The following is a 20,485-nucleotide window of genomic DNA, read 5'->3' as shown; positions in this document are numbered from 1 at the left end:
GGTTTTGTTTTTTTCCTGCCGTAGCTGTTCAGCAGTCCTGTTTAATTTCAGTTTTTAGCGGTCTTGCTAAATTTAAGTCTTTTGACAGATTTATGTGTTGTGAATTGAATGATTGTTGTCATTAATGTTGGTTTTGTTGTAAGTAGGTTCCTTCGGTGGTCTACCTCTAACTCTCTCGGACACGGTTTTTCTAAGACTGGGGTCCGGGTGGGAATAGAGGGGGGAGGAGCCAGCCACATTCAAATTTTCACTTAAAGTGCCGACTCCACCAATGCACCCACTCTATCCCACACGTGAATACTGCAGTGTCCCCTGCTGCTTCGGAGAAAGGGAATTACCGGTAAGTACCAAATTCCTTATTTCGTATTTATAAAAAATGTTTTTTTTTGTTTTTTTTTTAAATAAGCCAAAATAAAATGAAAAAATATTGCTTCTAGGCAGTACCCAGATAGAATGGTCACACATTATATAAAATCTGACATCTATAACAAGTCACCCGGACCCTGCGTACAATCTAAGTGGACACTCACCTGCAGCGCCTCCAGTGCTTTGGATGTAGCAATAGGGCACTTAAAGTTAACAAATGCGCAAAACCGTTCCCCGAGGAGCCGAATGCTATGAATTTCGCCATAACTAAACAGAAATCATATATAAAAATTAAAAGGCAGAAAAACATTTTCCAAGTGAGAAAGAAAAACATTTCTGAAAACAATCATATTGAGCCTGTTTAAAGGGACGCTGGAAATTTAGAGGAGCTGTTCACTGTTGGGATAACCTATGACCTGCCAAAACACAGGGCCCCTTCCAGCAGGTACAAAATACCCTTCTCCTGAATGTTTTCTCTTAATGTAGGATTGCCGACAATGGTGTTGAAAGACCGCTCACTAACTAGTTCATCTATCGTGTCCTTCCCAGCTCATACGGCACCTTAGTGCTAGCACTGATCGGTAACATCGCTGATTCTCAGATTTTACCTGTGTTTGTTTTGTCGGTGTTATATTGGGGTTCTCCTGTTTGAGGGTACCCTTCCCTGGTGTTCCTTATTACCTTGCCCAGTCTCCAGTAGCCACCTGTCCCCTAGGAAGTCCTGGTGGACCTAATCTGCCGGGGAAAAGTGTATTTTAAAGGTGAAGCTCTAGCTAGCAGGAGGCTACAGGACTGCTGGGCAAGCGTCATCATAACATTCATCAACGCCACCTTGGACCTTATTCTAGTTCACTCTTTCTGACAAAATCCTTTTTAGATGGACTAAACCATGTGCACTGCAGGGGGACAGATTTAAAATGTGCAGATAGAATTACATTTAGGTGAGTTATTTTGTTTCTGTGCAGGGTAAATACTGGCTGCTTGATTTTTACACTGCAAGCACAGAGCCAGGCATGGGACACAAAGAGGCAGTGAGTTTACTCACTGGGCGGCGAGGGGACCAGATTGCCGGGTAGAGTAGGGGAAGCCGGGCAGCAGCGGGCACACATAGTAAAATAAACACACAGAAATGAATGGACAGCCAGTGATTGGCTGAGAGCTCTCTGACTGAGAGAGCTCTCAGCCAATCACTAACTGTCCATTCATTTCTATGTGCGCCCGCTGCTGTCCGGCTTCCCCCATGCTACAGGGTCTCTCTGGTACCCATTGCGGCGTTCACCGCCCCGGACCACTGCCTCCCCTGCCCGGCTCCCTGCTTGCAGCGATCACCGCCCAGGTCAGTGCGTCCACGGCCTCTCCTGCCCTGCTCCTTGCATCAGCCCGCCCCGCTCAGCTCCCTGCCTCCCATACGCTGCGTCCCCTGCCTGTCTCCAGGCTGCACATAAGATTTACCAAATCTTATGTGCATCCGTCCGACCTCCCGACCCCGACCCGATACGCACATTGGGTCGGATGGGATGTCTGCACATACGATTTGGGCCGATTTCACTGCCCGATCCATCCGAATCGGGTGAAATCAGGCCCAAATCGCACAGTGTATGGGGGCCTTTACTGTATTTGCTCTCCATGGATATCACATAGAGAAATAGTCCTAGTCCCGTTAGGCCAGACAACAGTGTATGTTTTACCTGTCCCCTCTATGCGTGGTTTGGTGAATTGTCCATGCATGTAGATGGTACAGAGGAGCACATGAAGGTTCCCAGTGTACCCAGCCATCTCCACCTGCATCCGCACGGTAGCATTAGGCACAAGGCACATTAATGGGACAGGAGGGAAACACATTGGAGAATGTACTGCCTATGGGCCTGCATAGCCAATGAGTGTGATGGAGGACAACTCTCCTTTCAAAGCCGGGGTTTCCGTATATTTACAGAATGAATAAAAACTGCTAACAATCTCTTGCACCTAAGTGCTGGCTATGGAAGCAGGGTTTAATTAAAGGTGGCAGTGTCCCTTTAATTTAATTTGAAGCCATCCATTAGCGCTGTGCTGACCACTGTTGTGGAGAGGCCTCAGAGTAAGAGATAGCAGCAGTGCTAATTTCAAGGCTAATTATCTGAGGAAAACGGAGTTAATGAAATGAAGCGAAAACTCAGAGTCCACAGAACTATTCCTCCCTCCAGCCTCCGGGAAGAGATTCTATACCTGTAACACTAGAGACAGCAAGTGACACAGGGCTAATCAATGGGCATTGCTGATACTGCATAAAAAGAACACAAAAGATGTATATGTAGCATTACACTGACAGCAGTGCAGTTCTCACACTCTACTTGGCCAAATGTCTATGTTTAATGCAATGGTTATGGTATTAAGTAGACAATCAATAGTTCGACATGGACAAAAAATGGTAGAGTATGAAAAAGTACAAAAAACTTATGTTGACCCTGTCATGTGTTGATCATTGCCATGTTGATTTTAGTCTGTCCACCTTTAGCATGTTGACCTTTAGGTGTCGACTAACTGACTTTTCAACCTTTCAACCGGATACCGATGCAATGCAGGTGCACGCATTAAAGACTACTGGGCTGAATCGGTGTTGGACACAAGGCAGCTGTAATCACGCCCGCACTGCATGTGCAGCAAAGGATCCTGGGTAGTTCCCTATACGCGCAGTGGTATGTAGCTACGCGGAAGCAGTACTCCTATAGGCACACACTTGGGGGAAATTTAATAGGATGAGAGATTCAGAAAGTGAGAGATTTGGTAAGGAATCTAAAGTATTTTGAAAGCGGCAATCATTTACACTGCAAAACCAGCTTGATTTTGCAGTGTAAATAATTGCCGCTTTAAAAAACTGGAGATTTCTTACCAAATCTCTCACTTTCTGAATCTCTCATCCTATTAAATTTTACCCATAGTTTCTTAAGCGTCATCATAATCAGTTCACACACATGCAGTAGCCTCATGATCCATATGAAAACAGGCATATCTACAGTGGTGCAAAAAAGTATTTGGACAGCCACCGATTGTGCAAGTTGACCCACTTAAAAAGATGAGAGAAGTCTGTAATTTCCATCATAGGTACACTTCAACTGTGAGAGACAGAATGTGGAAAAAAACAGGAAATCACATTTTATGATTTTTAAACAATTTATTTTTATCTTCTTGTGGAAAATAAATATTTGGACACCTACAAAACAGCGAGATTTCTGGCTCTCACAGACCTGTTACTTCTTCTTTAAGAAGCTCTTCTATCCTCCACTCGTTACCTGTATTAATGGCACCTGTTTAAACTGGTTATCTGTATAAAAGTCACCTGTCCACACCCTCAAACAGTCAGAAGGCAACCTCTCCACCATGGCCAAGACCAGAGAGCAGTCTAAGGACACCAGGGCCAAATTGTAGATATGCACGAGGCTGGGATCAGCTACTCGACAATACACAAGCAGCTTGGTGAGAAGAGATCAACTGTTGGCACAATTACTACTAAGTGGAAGAAATACAAGATCACTGACAATCTCCGTCGGCCTGGGGCTCCATGCAAGATTTCACCTTGTGGGGTATCAATGATCTTGAGAACGGTGAGGAATCAGCCCAGAACTACACGAGTGGACCTGGTCAATGACCACAAGAGAGCTAGGACCACAGTCACAAAGGTTACCATTAGTAACACACTACGTCGTCATGGATTCACACCCTGCAACGCCCGAAAGGTCCCCCTGCTTAAGCCAGCACATGCCCCGGCCCATCTCAAGTTTGCCAGTGACCATCTGGATGACCCAGAGAAGGATTGGGAGAATGTCATGTGGTCAGATGAGAGCAAAATAGAACTTTTTGGCATAAACTCCACTCGCCGTGTTTGGAGGGAGAAGAACGGTAAGTGGCATCCCAAAAACACCATACCCACTGTGAAGCATGGGGGTGGAAACATCATGCTTTGAGGCTGCTTTTCTGCAAAGGGGACAGGACAACTGATCCGTATTAAGGAGAGGATGAATGGGGCCATGTATGGTGAGATTTTGTCCAAAAACCTCCTTAGCTCAGTAAGAGCATTGAAGATGGGACGTGGCTGGGTCTCCCAGCATGACAATGGGGCAGATGTATTAAGCCTGGCGAAGAGATAAACTGGAGATAAAGTGGAAGGAGATAATGCACCAGCCAATCAGCAGTGTTTGAAATATGACAGTTGGAAGCTGATTGGCTGGTGCGTTATCTCCTTCCACTTTTTCTCCACTTTATCTCCAGTTTATCTCTTCGCCAGGCTTAATACATCTGCCCCATAGACCTCAAACACACCGCCCGGGCAACTAAGGAGTGGCTCTGTGAGAAGCATTTCAAGGTCCTGAGGTGGCCTGGCCAGTCTCCAGACCTCAACCCAACCGAAAATCTGTGGAGGGAGTTGAAAGTCCGTGTTGCCCGGGCGACAGCCCCAAAACATGACAGATCTAGAGAAGATCTGCATGAAAGAGTGGGCGAAAATACCTGCTACAGTGTGTGCAAACCTGGTCAAGAACTACAGGAAACGTTTGACCTCTGTAATGGCCAATCAAGGTAAAGCAGGTATGTCCAAACTATGGCCCTCCAGCTGTTGTGAAACTAAAAGTCCCATCATGCCTTGCCACAGTTTTGCTATTAGAGAAAGCTAAAACTATGGCAAGGCATGCTGGGATGTGTAGTTTCACAACAGCCTGAGGGCCATAGTTTGGACATGCCTGAGGTAAAGTATTGAGTTTAACTTTTTGACTGTCCAAATATTTATTTTCCACAAGAAGATACAAATACATTCTGTATCTCACAGTTGAAGTGTACCTATGAAGGAAACTACAGACCTCTCTCATCGCTTTAAGTGGGTCAATCGGCGGCTGTCCAAATACTTTTTTGCCCCACTGTATCTGTGCGTACGGAGGGCAATCGCCTGCAACTCCGGTGGCATTTCTTTGCTAAACCAGTCTACATAGGAACACCCCAGTACCACCCAGAGGGCCAGATTCTCTAAGCTTCAAAAGTGATAAAATGGAGAGTGATAAACAGCCAGCCAATCAGCTCCAACCTGCCATGCCACAGACTGTGTTTGAAAAATGTCAGCCAGGAGCTGATTGGCTGGCTGTTTATCACTCTCCATTTTATCACTTTTGAAGCTTAGAGAATCTGGCCGAGAGTTAACTGTGCATCAGCCACAAAAAGCACAATGACAAAAGGCAGACATTGTATTATAATATGACGATTTCTCCAACCAATCCGAACCTGCCTATAATGTACTAGATACATACTATCTGGAAACTGATTGGTCTGATGTCATCACTGGCCCTCTTTAAAAGGCTTGATACATTTTAGAGAAATAACAAATACTTACAATTTAAAAAGGTCCCTCAGCTGCTTCTCTGTTATCTGATCCGTGATGTTTCCCACCCACAAGGAACAACTCTGCGTTCTGTACAAGGGCACACAACAGTCACAGGTCAGCAGAACTTCTCCGTATGTCGCTGTACACTAAAGGCACACTAGTACACAGTAGTTCTATATAACACAGCTCTATGGGGGTTATTCTGGTTCACTCGGAAAGGCACAATGACTCTCTAATGGACAAAACCATGTGCTCTGCAGGCGGGGCAGATGTAACGTGCAGAGAGAGTTAGATGTGAGTGGGGTTTGTACTTCAAACTGATATCTATATTGCAGTGTAAAAATAAAGCAGTCAGTATTTACCCTGCACAGAAACAATAAAACACCCAAATCTAACTCTGTCTGCACATGTTACATCAGCCCCACCTGCAGTGCACATGGTTTTGTCCATTAGAGTCTGATTGTTATTTTATTTTGTGTAAATACAAAATAAAATAATAATAACAAAAAACACTAAAATTATTAGTATAAAACATACAAAACTAAATTAGAGGGGTACATCTACATGCGCAACAATGGCTTGGCATGAACGCACTTATAATAGGGATACTGCCATTACTGCCCACTGTGCAACTGCATACCGCTGTCTTGCATAGTAAGCGAGGAGTACACACAGCACAGGTGGTTTGTGGCTTAGATACTTGGTGTCAGTGGCAGGAAGTGTGTACTGTACATGGGGCGTGTATTTGGTGGGGAGTTCCGTTACTGACTCCTGATGAAGGATTTATACATCTGCAAATGTTTTAACCAATAGGTTTGGAGAACTAATGTAGCTACCTAAAAGGAACATTCAGAACATCACTGGGAATACTGCAGACGCTGGGGACTGGGCGCTCTCTATACATAAGGTGCATTATTACAGACACTGCCAAAGGACACCATAACATTTTATACCTAAGCAACAAACCACCATTGTTAATCTAACAAACTACTGTAACTGCTCACTAACGACCAGAGGTATCAAGCTTCAACAAGTGATACATTGGAGAGTGATAAACAACCAGCTAATCAGCTCCTAACTGTCATTGTACAGGCTGGGTTTGCAAAATGACAGGTACAGTAGGAGGTGATTGGCTGGTTGTTTATCGCTCTCCACTTTATAAAGATTGCTACACATCTGGCCTATAGTGAGGCAGCAGGATGTACTAGCGGAGCCCATACACACTTTGGATACAAACTTTAGTGCGACAAAAAGATAAAAAGATACGACGACCCCACAACATTTTTTTTGGGGGGGGGGGGGGGGGGGGATAAATGTTTTATTTCTATTTTATTTTCATTGGGTTTTTTTTGGGGGGGGGGATGACTTTGGGCCATATTCTGGTTCACTCGCAAAATTAAATTATCTCTCTAATGGACAAAACCATGTGCACTGCAGGTGGGGCAGATGTAACATGTATAGAGAGAGTTAGATTGGGGTGAGTTACTTTGTTTCTGTGCAGAGTGAATACTGGCTGGTTTATTTTTACACTGCCATGTAGATATCAGTTTAAAGTTCAAACCCCACCCAAATCTAATTCTCTCTCCACATGTTACATTTTCTGCCGCCGCCCCCCCCCCCCCCCCCCCTGTAGCGCACATGGTTTTGTCCTATAGAAAGAGAATTTGCATTTGCTAGTGAACCAGAATCAGGCCCTTTTAATGGTATCCGGTTGACAGTCAATAGGTCAACACCATACGGTCAGATGGTCAACACCATACGGTCAACGCGGTGGTGTACACAAACACTGAACCGCCCACATATGAGGCCATACACAGACTGAGAATGCACCAGCCATACGCTGGTGGAAGAGCGGCCAATGGTGCATCTATGGACAATGTAAGCGGGGCGAATGTATTAGGGAAGGGCTTTTTAGCGGCACTAGAATAAAGACGCAGCCGGTAGTGCCATACGATACGTAGCCGCTACCAACCCAGAAAAAGCCCCCATGTCTCACCAGCACAGCTTTTCCCATCGGCAGACATACTGTATCGGATGCAGGCTCATGGTGGAATGTGCCTCTATATAGCAAGTACAAAACAGACTTCCCAGTCAGATCGGCAGGGACAGGTGGCACCTGACATTGTCATCAACGTCATCGGGAGACATTCCCATAAAATAATTTACAATACTTCTCTAAAGATGTTCGGCAAGGAACTGAAGCGTGAAATCCATGCCCGAGTTCAAGATTAAAAAGGGAAACCCATTTGCATAAGTGGAATACTTCTGCCGAGCATTTATAAACTCCTGTCAGCCGAAACAGATTTATACCCCTCCCCAGGCAACAGATGCGCGGTCATACTCACTCCGACAGCTCATTCCCAAACAGCAGCTCCTCTTCTCCCATCTCCTCCAGGTTCACGTTCTCCTGCAAGACTGCGCAGCCGGAAGAGAAAGTGTTACCGAAGGCTGCTTCTAGAACTTCTCAGCCTCCCCTCCCCTCCTCCCCCGACTGCAGGCCATAACTGTGGTAACGTAACAGACAATCACCTTTAGCAGAAATCGGAGCCTCCATGACAGCAGCAACAGACTCGTACTCCTCCAGTAGACTGGTGCTTTGCTCGTGGGTAAAACCATGATCCTGGAGAGAAAGAATTAAATACAGATGAGTAAACAACCAAAAGGGTTTTAATCATTGTTTAAACCGAGAGACGTCGCTCGCTCCTATTTGCAGATTTGCAGCGTTGGGAAATTAAACTGTAATTTATTTCGTTGTACATCGCCAGCCAAACAAGTCTCATATACACAATGGCCCATATTCTGGTTCACTCGCAAAGGCAAATTCCTTCTCAAATGGACAAAACCATGTGCAGTGCAGGTGGGGCAGATGTAACATGTGCAGAGAGAATAAGGGCCAATGTCACATATATAAGTTTAAATAGAGTATACTAGATTTCTAGGATCTAGCTATTTATTTACAGAATCAATATAACTCGCATACTTTTCATTCTTAAATCAAATGTACAAGAATGTTTTGTAGTTTACACGATGTATATAACAACACTTTTTTTCCAATTATTCAATTGGTTTTAATTATTTTCATCTTTTTTTATGGTCACCCAAGGGCAAGATGGAGAGCTACGGCTATTGGTACAAATTAATGAGTGTCAGAAATTAACTAATTGCCCTTATAGCTGCAACCTCACTCCAGGGCGTATTAGGTTAGACGCAGGGTCTACCCCACAGCTAACGGATTGCACCAAGCGGGAGAAAAGCTATTCAATTACTCATTCTCTTCCTCACCCGGTAATCACTCGCCCTAACCCATTGAGTCTGTGTGAAATGCAGACTCAACAGATTTCCCAGTGCGAAACACACACAATCCGCAGCTCTTGCAGAAACTTAGCGCACCGGGTTCCTGCAGCTACTTGAATCAGCAGCACCGCCAACTGGTTGAATATGCACCAATATATTCAATGATATGGTGCACTTTTTTTTATCTTGAAATTAAAATTTCATAATTTTTTTTTTTTTTTTTTACAAAAATAACATGAAATGCAAATTTTCAGTCTCTCTCCCTTTTGTTGCAGTTTACCTTTGTACGGCTCCATATTTTCACTTATCGGCAGATTTTCAGATTTTGGAGCTAAATTTTTATATTGCACAAAATCCTTCTGACTGCCCCCCTGCCCCCTTCCTCCCTTGCCTAGAATAGTATACTTACACAATTTGTGGTGTTCTGATTATTAGTTGGAGCTGGCAAGAACTCTGAACTGGGAAACTTTGATTATGGCCACACTGCGGACCTCATCACCCCCACTGGCTGTATCCGATCACTACGCTGCCAGTGGATGTGTACGCTGACACATCTGCTCGCGCATTCCCGTACAGAGGAGAAATCATTCCAAATTACTTCTCTGTTCTCAGCAGAAAAGTAGCGCAGGACTTACTTCCTGCTGCATGGATTTTTCTGATTTGCGGGCGGGCGCACCAGTGTTTCTATGGGCGCACCCACAGTTTTTGTGGGCACGCCCATGAAATGCCGGGTGTCCGCCCCGGAAAACAGCTGCCAATAACTATGGGAACACCCTGACGAGTCAAAATGTCGCCGAAGGAGTTTGCTGCCGTCACATGCCTATTGCCGCCTATGCACCACAGCATCGGAGACGGGGCCGAATTAGGCCCTGAAGGAGCAGGTGTGAATCGGCCCCTGTATACGGTGAATTACCAGAAGCTGCAGTATCTGACACGTATGGATTTCTTTCAGAGCCTCCTCGCAGCCTTCGTCCAGCTGCAGCACCATTCTGAACGCCATTTCCGCCTCGGCGTACCGCTGCACAGAAAGAGTAGGAAACCGTATCAGTAAGTAATCCGTATACAGGGACTGTAATTACATCACACGTTACAAATACGGAAACCCAATACACTACATTCTCTGTATACATGAGATTCACTGCACACTGCCAGATTTTCCTCCAGTCACTGCACACACACACAATCCCTGCCAAGCAGGTCCGTCTTAACATTTAGGCACCCCCAGGGCCTAACAATTCTAGGGGCCACCAAACAGCTATCCACCAATGAGAGTGCTGATAGCCATTCCTTGCATGGAATCATGTGGAGAGACAGAGCAGGTGTGTAGGGGCCACAGCTATAACGATGGTCCCTCCTCATTCACAGTACTGTATATAAAACTAGCTGTAACCTCTATTAGGGCTTATTAGTTACATTTGTTCCTATGTCCACCAAAGCGTAGAAATTACCTTTCAGAGACACAAATGAACTTTACTACACACATTACCATCCACTCCAAAAAATAACTCCTACAACAAACCCATATGGAAAAGATTAGGATGCAGTACTGTATATTGAAAACATCGATGCTCGACCTTAAAAAATAAAAAAATGTATTTCTATCTATCAGAAATAATGGGCATTACTCAGGGAGAGTCGCATCCAGAATTGCATAATGCGATCGGATATCTACGTGCAGCTTTGCAAGCTATCCACAGTGACTCTAATAAGCCAATCCTGAGCTATTTCATCAGGATAAGGGGACACTGTATTGCGGCTGGAGGCGTGGCTTTCGGTGAGTATTCGCAATACCATTAGGGTTAGAGTTAAAGGGGGAAGGTTAGTATTCAGCACTAAGGGGGAAGGTTAGTGTTCAGCACCAAGGGGGAAGGTTAGTGTTCAGCACTAAGGGGGAAGGTTAGTGTTCAGCACTAAGGGGGAAGGTTAGTGTTCAGCACTAAGGGGGAAGGTTAGTGTTCAGCACCAAGGGGGAAGGTTAGTGTTCAGCACTAAGGGGGAAGGTTAGTGTTCAGCACTAAGGGGGAAGGTTAGTGTTCAGCACTAAGGGGGAAGGTTAGAGTTCAGCACTAAGGGGGAAGGTTAGTGTTCAGCAATAAGAGGGAAGATTAGGGTAAGGCTGCGGGGGGGGGGGGGGATTAGGGTTAAGCACAAACAGTGGCAGACTCTCATGGACTGCGAAAACTCAAATCTAACTCCTTGCACATGTTACATCTGCCCCACCTGCAGTGCAGTATGCTTTGGTCTATTTGAGAATAAATACGCTTTGTGATCCAGTCTGAATGAGGCCCTAAGGCTCAATGTGGGAAATGTGCGTTTAAAAGGTTGGAAAGAAAAATATGAACTACCGCTATGAAATAACCCCCAGACATCTTACATTGCAGCCTCTCAGAGCGCGGCCTTTCCGGAAATAGCCCTTGGGGCAGGCGGCAGAAAGCTGTATGGAGATGTCGGCATCCACCAGCGCCTTGGGGTAAAGCTTCAGCTGCTCGTAGCAATAGGAACGATTCCCAAAATACCTGCAAATAAACAGAAATTATAACAAAAAAGGTCATTTTAATTAAATGCGTCTTAAATACAGTTGCAAAAACAATGCAATCTTCATAAGTCGCGGTGCGTTACTTTTGGGTGATTTGAATGTTCATTCAATTTGGAAGACCTGTTCTGTACATGTGAAGAATGGGTTCCGTGATCATGTTTGCCTCACAGTAACAGAAAGGGAGCCACAGGAACTCAGAGACAGACAGGACAGCGCCTCACAGCACCGGACAGGGAGCATCAGTGACTCACAGAGACAGACAGCACCTCACAGTGACAGACAGTGCTCCACGGCGAGGGGCAGCACCTCACAGCAAGGGACAGTGCTCCACAGTGACTGACAGCACCAGATAGTTAGCCACAATGACACACAGACAGACAGCACCTCACAGAGATGGCCAGTGCCCCACAGTGAGGAACAGCACCTCACTGCAAGGGACAGCACCTCAGAGCACCAGACAGGGAGCCACAGGGACTCACAGAGACAGACAGCACCTCACAGTGACAGACAGTGCTCCATGGCGAGTGACAGCACCTCACAGCAAGGGACAGTGCTCCACAGCGACTGACAGCACCAGACAGTTAGCCACAATGACACACAGACAGACAGCACCTCACAGAGATGGCCAGTGCTCCACAGTGAGGAACAGAACCTCACAGCAAGGGACAGCACCTCAGAGCACCAAACAGTGCTCCATAGCTATGGACAGCACCTCACAACGACGGACAGTGCTCCACTGTGACTGACAGCACCAGACAGGGAGCCACAGTGACTCAGAGAGACAGACAGCACCTCACAACGAGGGACAGCACCTCACAGTACCAGACAGTGCTCCACAACGATGGACAGCACCTCACAGTGACAGAGTAAGATTTACCTGTAATCTTTAGGATCTAATTTGATAGCCTCACTAAACAGTGCAATGGCTTTGGTGTAGTTTCCATCTTCCACTGAATTAATGCCTTGTTCTGGAAAAGCAGAAAGACAGTCAAATAAAAAAAAAGGAAGGGAAAGCAAGGTAGTTTACCATAAAGGCAAAAGGGTGGTAGCCTGGGGCTTCTATTCCATCACAGCACCTTTTCTTCATGCGTTAACCCAAAGTATCTGGTGCCAGCCCCTCCGTAGCACCCACACTACGGGCTAATGCAGATTTCGCTCCGTGCCACCCTCAGGCAGCTTGCTGGCTAATCACAGGCGCTAATTGAATAGCCCCAGCAGATCAATTAACCTGCAGTAATTAGCTGCCGCAAATTGAATCCTGCCCTGAATGTTCTGTATAATAGGGAATAAAACTGTGATTTAGCATTAAAACAAAATGACTAAAATCAACAAAATTATCTAATTACAGAACCATCTGCCTCAAATCTGCCATCATTCCATCACATGCTTGAAGCAAAATTATCCACCTGGACATCCCAAGTTAATTAAAAATACTTAATTTGTACATAAATAAAAACATTTATAAAAAAAAAACAACACAGTACAGAGTTTGTCTGCCTGTGCTGAGCATTATTTAGTTGCCATCAATTAAGATTTTGCCAGAAAAGTGACGGGTGGTGACTGGGAGGAGTCTACTGAAGCAGCAAAACTGGTCCATTCAGTGGGCGTGTGATGGGAGTGTCCTGGGTTGTGCCAATGCAAGCGGCTGCATTCCCAGACACATAGCTGCAAGCACAGGAGGGCGTGGTCAGATTGAGACATGACACTTACCATAGGCTGTGTGACTGTTTGTGGTGTATATAAGAACAGACCAATCAGTATTAGGGACACACGAACAAGCGTCCGACAGTCTCACAGCGCCGAGTCTATATATTAGACTCGGCGCTGTGAGACTGTAGTGCGTCAAAATACCAGATCAGCAGTTTCTGTGTTACTATACTAACTATACACTTTTTCCCTATTGCGGTGTTTGGTTTAACACAACTGAACCTCTTGACCACATCTTCGTGTTTTTATGAATGAAGCTGTGTGATTGGCTGAGACACTTTCACTAATAAAGGGAGTGAATATGTATATAGTAGATAATACCGATATACTTATATTACACAACACAGCCATACAAATAATGGAACATGTCTAAATAACACGGAAGAGTGAATGAAACCAAGGCTAATTCTGGACAGCTGCTTCCCCTATCCTTACAATGTTACATTCAGGAAACTGAAGTCCGAGTTCTAGGACGTTACAGGGAAAAACAATCTGCATCCAGAAAACACACCGGGATATCAGCGGCCGGAAATAAACGACTGGTTAAACAGATGATAACTGAAAGGTCACGTTGTGTACCTGTATATATGGAATGTGTTTCTGTATATATGGACTGTGTTTCTGTATATATGGAATGTGTTTCTGTATATATGGACTGTGTATCTGTATATATGGACTGTGTATCTGTATATATGGACTGTGTATCTGTATATATGGACTGTGATTCTTCTATCCTATGCAGAGAAATCCTACTCACCTGCAAGATATCGGCCTCTTTGGATCAAAGAATCCGTGCAGTCATCCTGAGAAGAAGGAAAAGATATGAGCAGATATCCACAGGAACGTGTTATTAGGAAACATTTCATATAGGAGACTCGAGATGTGTGCCATAACCGCACTGCTTACACTGGGGCAGATGTTCTGCATTAAGCCGGGCGAAGAGATAAACTGGAGATAAAGTGGAAGGAGAAAACGCACCAGCCAATCAGCTGTGTTTGAAATATGACAGATGGGAGTTGATTGGCTGGTGCGTTATCTCCTTCCACTTTATCTCTTCGCCTGGCTTAATAAATCTGCCCCATTGTGCGCAGTGATGTTCTCAATTTTGTCACCATTTTCAGGGAGCGGCAAAGCCAAGACCTGCAATATTTATTTCCCCTAGCCTGCATAAACGGAGGCTTAATCAGCTGGACTTTGCAGGGAACGTCATGATCCTCACTTACATCAGAGACCCTCACCAAAAATTCCTGGACATGCCTGTGTTTTTTAAATATATACACTGAGAAAATGGCGCATTACCGCCCCCTTCCCCTCCAAACACCGGCTTCCCGTCAGTCAAACTGCGGCTACACCGTTTATGATCCCTAAGCATTCGCAGTGGTTATTTCAACTCGGGCGAGCTGTACTCATTCGCAGTCATTCGATAATCGATCGGTTTGCAAATTTTCTAATTAGCGATCCCTGCTAGATTAGGGCCACTGACCCCTGGTGTGCGTGATATTTGTACATATGTGTGTGAAAGAGGGGCCCGGTTCAGACCTGCGAATACTCAGCCTTGCCGACTATCAGACGACCGCACATGCGCACAGTCCATGCAAAGACAGCAATGAATAGCCATCGCTGACTGTTCGAAGGGTGATTGACACCCTGCGATCGTTTGGGGGGGGGGGCGGTATGCCCCAGAAAACGCAGGCATTCCCCAGGCGTTGCAGCGCCGAGTAAAGCCATTGCAGCGCTTAGTAAGTCCTGGCTAACTCGCCACTGCGAACACAATAACCATCCGATGGTGAGTGATTGCGAATAGTTTTCCCCTCATGCGCACGCCGGCAAGCGAATTCGCAGCCACGCACATGGGCTGGAATTTGGCATTTACCTGATCGCAGCCCAGGGGTCAGGTCTGAATCGGACCCAGAGTCTGAATCTGTATGCAGAGAGCGCTGTGGTGCGCAGTCACATGTACGTATTGTCATATTATGAGCATGTGCACAGGGAAATCATGCAGAACGTTCTGCGCAAACTGGGGTTGTGCCGGTTGCCATTACCCACAATCCTACCATGGCATCAGTGCAGCGCATTTACATGTTAGTTTCATTGGGGCAAATGTACTAAGCCTTAACAAGAGATAAATGCAAGGGTGATAAGGAGAGATAAACGTCCAGCCAATCACCTGCTAACTGCCATGTTACAGGCTGCATTTGAAAAAAGTCAGTAAGGAGCTGATTGGCTGGATGTTTATCTCTCCTTATCACCCTTGTATTTATCTCTTGTTAATGCTTAATACATCTGCCCCAGTATCTTAGGGCCTTATTTTGGTTCATTCTTTCTGACAAAATCCTTCTTAGATGGACAAAACCATGTGCAATGCAGGGGGGCAGATGTAACATGTGCAGAGAGAATTAGATTTGGGTGAGTAATTTTGTTTCTGTGCAGGGAAAATACTGACTGCTTTATTTTTACACTGCAATATAGATCTCACTTTGAAGTAAAACCCCACCCAAATCTAATTCTCTCTGCACATGTTACATCTGCCCCACCTGCAGTGCACATGGTTTTGCCCATCTAAGAAGGATTTTGTGAGAAAGAATGAACCAAAATAAGGCCCTAGGTTACTAACTGCTCAGATGATCCTATAATGAAGAGGTGATGTCAGATATGGGGCCAGCGACCGGTACCTCGTGTGTTTTCTCTTCATTCTCTTTGTTATCATTATGCTTCTTGTCAAGTTTGCTCCTGGTCTTTGGTCTGATGTGACTGGCAGCATTGGCAACAAATGCACTGTTTACATCCCACTCCGGTTCCTACCAAGAGAGGACAGAAGGATATTAACTTGCGGACATTTCCGGGCAATGGCGCCACTCATGGTAAAGCTATCCCTTGTTTAGCAAACTCCCAGATGCACCGCTACCTGTGGCAAACTGACCTCTGTCCGGCTCGCTAAAGTGCAGGAGCTTGGGTTGTAGCAATGCAATGCATAAATATCACTGAGCATATTATATGTACGTCTATACTCTCCGAATTACAACAGGGTTCACAGAACATCAGGAATACCAACAACAGACATAACAAATGGCTATATTCAGCATCATGTATACAGCTAGTGTTAGAACAATCCAGAAGAAGATGCCCCCTTCCCACACGTGTGATCTGATATAAACAAACCTTTTCTTAATTAGAGGAAAACGGGCAACTTGCTTTTATGGGCTGAGACATTGAGACAAGTCCCCCAAGATGTGATGTTTAATAACACAACTACAGCACGTGACACATACTAGATCTAGCTGCCTTGGCCAGCTACCAATACCATTGAAATGAGTCCTCTCAACATACAATGTTTAAGAACACAACTACAGCAGGTGACACATATTAGGGATCTAGCTGCCTTGGCCAGCTACCAATACCATTGAAATGAGTCCTCTCAACATACAATGTTTAAGAACACAACTACAGCAGATGACACATACTAGGGATCTAGCTGCCCTTGGGCATCTTGTTTTTAAAGCACATGACGGGTGAGCAGTAATTATCCCAATTAGCAAAAGCTTTATTTGCATGAATGGGCTACAAAGGATGAATCGGTATAGGTGATGACATCTGCTGAAACATAATTGATGTCAGGTTTAAAGTTTTTAAATCCTGCAATGGTGGAGACTGACTGTACTTACAGCCGCAGCCTCTGCTGGATAGATAAGTAAGGGCCTTAGGTTCGGGACTGATTATTTTATTTATATTTAGGCGACTTTAGCACATCGGTAATTACCTGCTCATTTTCTTCAAGATGTTTTTTCTTTTCAAGCTTTTTCCGTTCTCGCTGTCTCTGAGGATAGAAGGAAAATATTTTAAAGAGAGAGGAATAAGCTGGAGGGAAGGCCTTGCCTCTGCTCTCACTGGCTGCCTGCTCCCCTCTGCTCTCACTGGCTGCCTGCTCCCTGCTGTTCTCACTGGCTGCCTGCTCTCTGCTGTTCTCACTGGCTGCCTGCTCCCCTCAGCTCTCACTGGCTGCCTGCTCCCCTCAGCTCTGAAATACAGCGTCCACAGGAGTAGGCCTCCCGTCTGCATAGGCTCGGGTTTCTAAGTGCCACATATGCGCAGATCTGCAAGCACGTACATTGCATGTTTATTTATTGGGCATGTACAGGGCAAATTCACGCACGGTACAATCTCATATTCTCAACTGCACTAATAGATGTACTGTATATGAATCAGCAGGATCTCTGGACAGACCCTGATATAAATCAGGGAGTCCTGAGCTGGTGAAAACGAGTGAAGTTCCTTAGATGGTGGTTTCTAGAATGACCTCTGACACCAGGCATGGGTTCTCCCTTCCTGACACAAACACGCGTGCACTTGTTCCATTGGCCGGTGCATAATCTATTCCACCACAGCAAGGATAGCACAGGCCCATCTCCACCGATTCACTAAAAACCTACATTTAGAAAGTCACCCAAACACTTTCCCCAGAAACGACTACATGCTGTTTAGGTAGATTTTAAGGACCCCAGTATAACACACTGAAGCTGGGTGAAAGATCAGGGTCGTGGAGAGATATATCCTGGTCCTATTAAGACAGTCAATGTTCATGTTGCGTTCTGTGCTCAGCAAACAGATCACTTACCTTCTTCTTGGCTCTGCGCTTCTCTGCTTTCTGTCGGGACTGACCATCTTCGGACAAGTCGTCGGAATCGAATTCTTCCTCCTTCAAGTAAAAAAAATATAAAGGAATAAAAAAAAAAAAAAGCTCTATAGCGAAGTTCTTGGCTTTGGAATCAGAAGCGGCGAGGGAGGCGGCAGGGGACCCGGGGCAAGCTCCGTTGCCACGGGGCGCATGGGCGTCTCGTGTGCGCGTGCCCCCTGTAAGTAGACACCTCCTGCATGCACGTGTGGTCTGCTGCTGCGACCGTTGCTGCATCGGATCATTTTTGCGACACCATCAGCCATCTGTGAGGGCCAATGGTTTTTTTCCTGTGGGGGCCTGTGTGTGTGATTTTTTCCCAGTGGGGAATGGATGGTGTGCTTTAGCAATTTTAAAATCTTGATTGCTTTGCGCCGTGAGTTTAAAAAAAGATTGAAAATCACTGATCTACTAAGTAAATTACATCTACACTTCTTCCTAACATAGCTGGAACCCACAGGGAGGCTCCATCCAGCAGTTTGGTTGGGATATCTATACAGAAGAGCGGCCGCAGAGGGTAGGGGGGGTTTGTGTGTGTGTGTGTGTGGGGGGGGGGGGGTGAGAGCAGACCCGCCTCTCACCTGGTGGCTGTGGAGTGTGTGGTGTATAATGGTGGATGGTGGGGAGGTGATGTCAAGGGGGTGGTAGTGTGAATAACGCTGGTCTTTTCCCTAGGGGGGGGTTTGTGTATAGCGCTGGGCGGGGGGGGGGGGGCTAAGGCAGAAACTATGTGTGTATAACGCTGTCAATCACTCTTTTAACCCCGCCCAGCGTTACAGGGGATGAGTGACAGATCTGGCTAAATATATAAGAGATGATAAAGTCTTCCTAGCAGCAGTATGTAGATGTAATGCAGCAGGCTAAGCATTCTATATGACATACGATTTGGGATTTCAGTCTACACTGTTCGCACCCTGGGATCTCAGAGACACATATTAGCATACCTGAAGATTAAGGTCCTTTCTGTGCATTATCTCATTCCTGCAGCCACGGGTACTTTCAGCCGTTTCAAAGTCCATTGCATTCTCTGATGTCTCAAGGTGATGCTTTATGGCGGGGAACAGGGGGGAGAAAAAAAAAGTTTTATTTAAGAATTCAAGCGCTGAACTCTCACCGTCTCTCATTATGATCAAGAATCTAATGAATAATGAACTACTTACCTGGAACTCCAGCATCTGTCTGCTGCGAGCACCAAATTACTATACACACATTTACGCAGCATAAGCAAAAAAGTTCCTTGAACTCAACTTAACACAATCTAGAACAAAAGAGCGGACATGACAAATCCCGGGAGCCACAGTACCGGCGTATTTAACGTTTTCAGATCATTGCCGTAGATCTCAATGCATGCACTCTTTTACTAACCCAAATTATAAGTAGACCCCTGGGGTAAGACTGCAGCAGGGACCGACTTGGCAAAAAAAATGTTTTTATATGGAGATCTTGCATTAGGACTTAAAACAAGCCAAGATTGTTTTTAGAATAAATAAATCTAGGGGGTCATTCTGATTGACTTGCTAAGCAGCGAAAATTCGCTGCTTAACGAGCCATGTAACGCCAGCTGCCACCAGCACTGTCACCAGCGCACCTCCTCATCCCCCCGGGGAGCATCCTCTGCCCAAACACCCCCCCCCCCCCCCCCCCCCTGTGCGATCTTCCAGCACTGTCATCAGCGCACCTCCTCATTCCCTCATTCCCCCGGCAGGGTCCCCAGCCACCCCCCCTGCCAAGGTCCCCAGCCAAGGTCCCCAGCCACTCCACAATCCTCTTGCAGCATCCCCCCCCCCCCCCACTGCAATCTTACGGCAGTCTCACCGGCGCGCCTCCTCTTTCCACCGGCAGGTTCCCCAGCCCTCCATACCCACAATCCCCCTGCACCATCCCCCGCGCCTCCAGCCCAACTCCTCATTTCCTGCCAGGTTCCACAACCCCCCAACAACTCTCTCGCCAGTGTTCATAGTGCACCTCCTCAATCCCCCAGCAGGTATTGCAGCCGCACTCAACCCCCCCTACCCCCCCCCCCCACACACACACCTCCTGCAATCTCCTGCCAGTGTCCTCAGACTCTCCTCACATCCCATGACAGCATCCCAAGCATGATTTTGCACGCAAATCCACCATCCGTGGTACCCACGCACCCATCCACCCGCACCCACACCACTGCCCGTCACTCAACCAGTCCACCCCCACACCTCACACCACCCTGCACCTAACCAAACTACACCACCCACATGGCCAAACCCCGCATCTGCAACTCCACCACACACAGTATCCCCTCACCCACCACTCCCCCACCCACACCACCCCCAAGCACCTCCTCCCCACCCATATCACCCAACCCTCACCCACACAATAACTGCGTTCACAGGTTAAGGGGGCGCAGCCCCTTACGACGGTGTGAAGAGCGCCCGTAGGGTGCGACAAATCACCTAGTGTTCAAATATTCTCTGTAAAACGCTGCGGAATATGAGTGCGCGATATAAAGAACTGGTAATAAATAAATAATAATTGAGGTTTATATTATACATTTCCCAATTCATGAATGGGGGCGATCGAATCGGGCACAAAG

General features: G+C 46.1%; 1 protein-coding gene across 1 annotated transcript in view; it reads right to left on the bottom strand.

The window, feature by feature from the left end:
* The window catches only part of LOC146009319 (uncharacterized), a 67,538-nt gene that overhangs the window by 24,524 nt on the left and 22,529 nt on the right, over nt 1-20,485 (bottom strand). The window contains exons 2-13 of the mRNA XM_083149569.1: nt 18,861-18,962; nt 17,860-17,940; nt 17,005-17,061; nt 15,920-16,045; nt 14,005-14,050; nt 12,418-12,508; nt 11,379-11,520; nt 9,918-10,022; nt 8,240-8,330; nt 8,056-8,125; nt 5,720-5,797; nt 531-633 (exon numbers count right to left, since the gene is read on the bottom strand). Of these exons, the coding sequence (XP_083005695.1) occupies nt 531-633; nt 5,720-5,797; nt 8,056-8,125; nt 8,240-8,330; nt 9,918-10,022; nt 11,379-11,520; nt 12,418-12,508; nt 14,005-14,050; nt 15,920-16,045; nt 17,005-17,061; nt 17,860-17,940; nt 18,861-18,962 (1,092 nt within the window). The remainder of the gene's footprint in view (nt 1-530; nt 634-5,719; nt 5,798-8,055; nt 8,126-8,239; nt 8,331-9,917; nt 10,023-11,378; nt 11,521-12,417; nt 12,509-14,004; nt 14,051-15,919; nt 16,046-17,004; nt 17,062-17,859; nt 17,941-18,860; nt 18,963-20,485) is intronic.

The sequence above is a fragment of the Crinia signifera genome, chromosome 6, assembly GCF_055691185.1.
Source record: "Crinia signifera chromosome 6, ASM5569118v1, whole genome shotgun sequence".
NCBI lineage: Eukaryota > Metazoa > Chordata > Amphibia > Anura > Myobatrachidae > Crinia > Crinia signifera.
The sequence above is the reverse complement of the archived record's forward strand: the minus strand, read 5'-3'. Positions and strand labels throughout refer to the sequence as shown.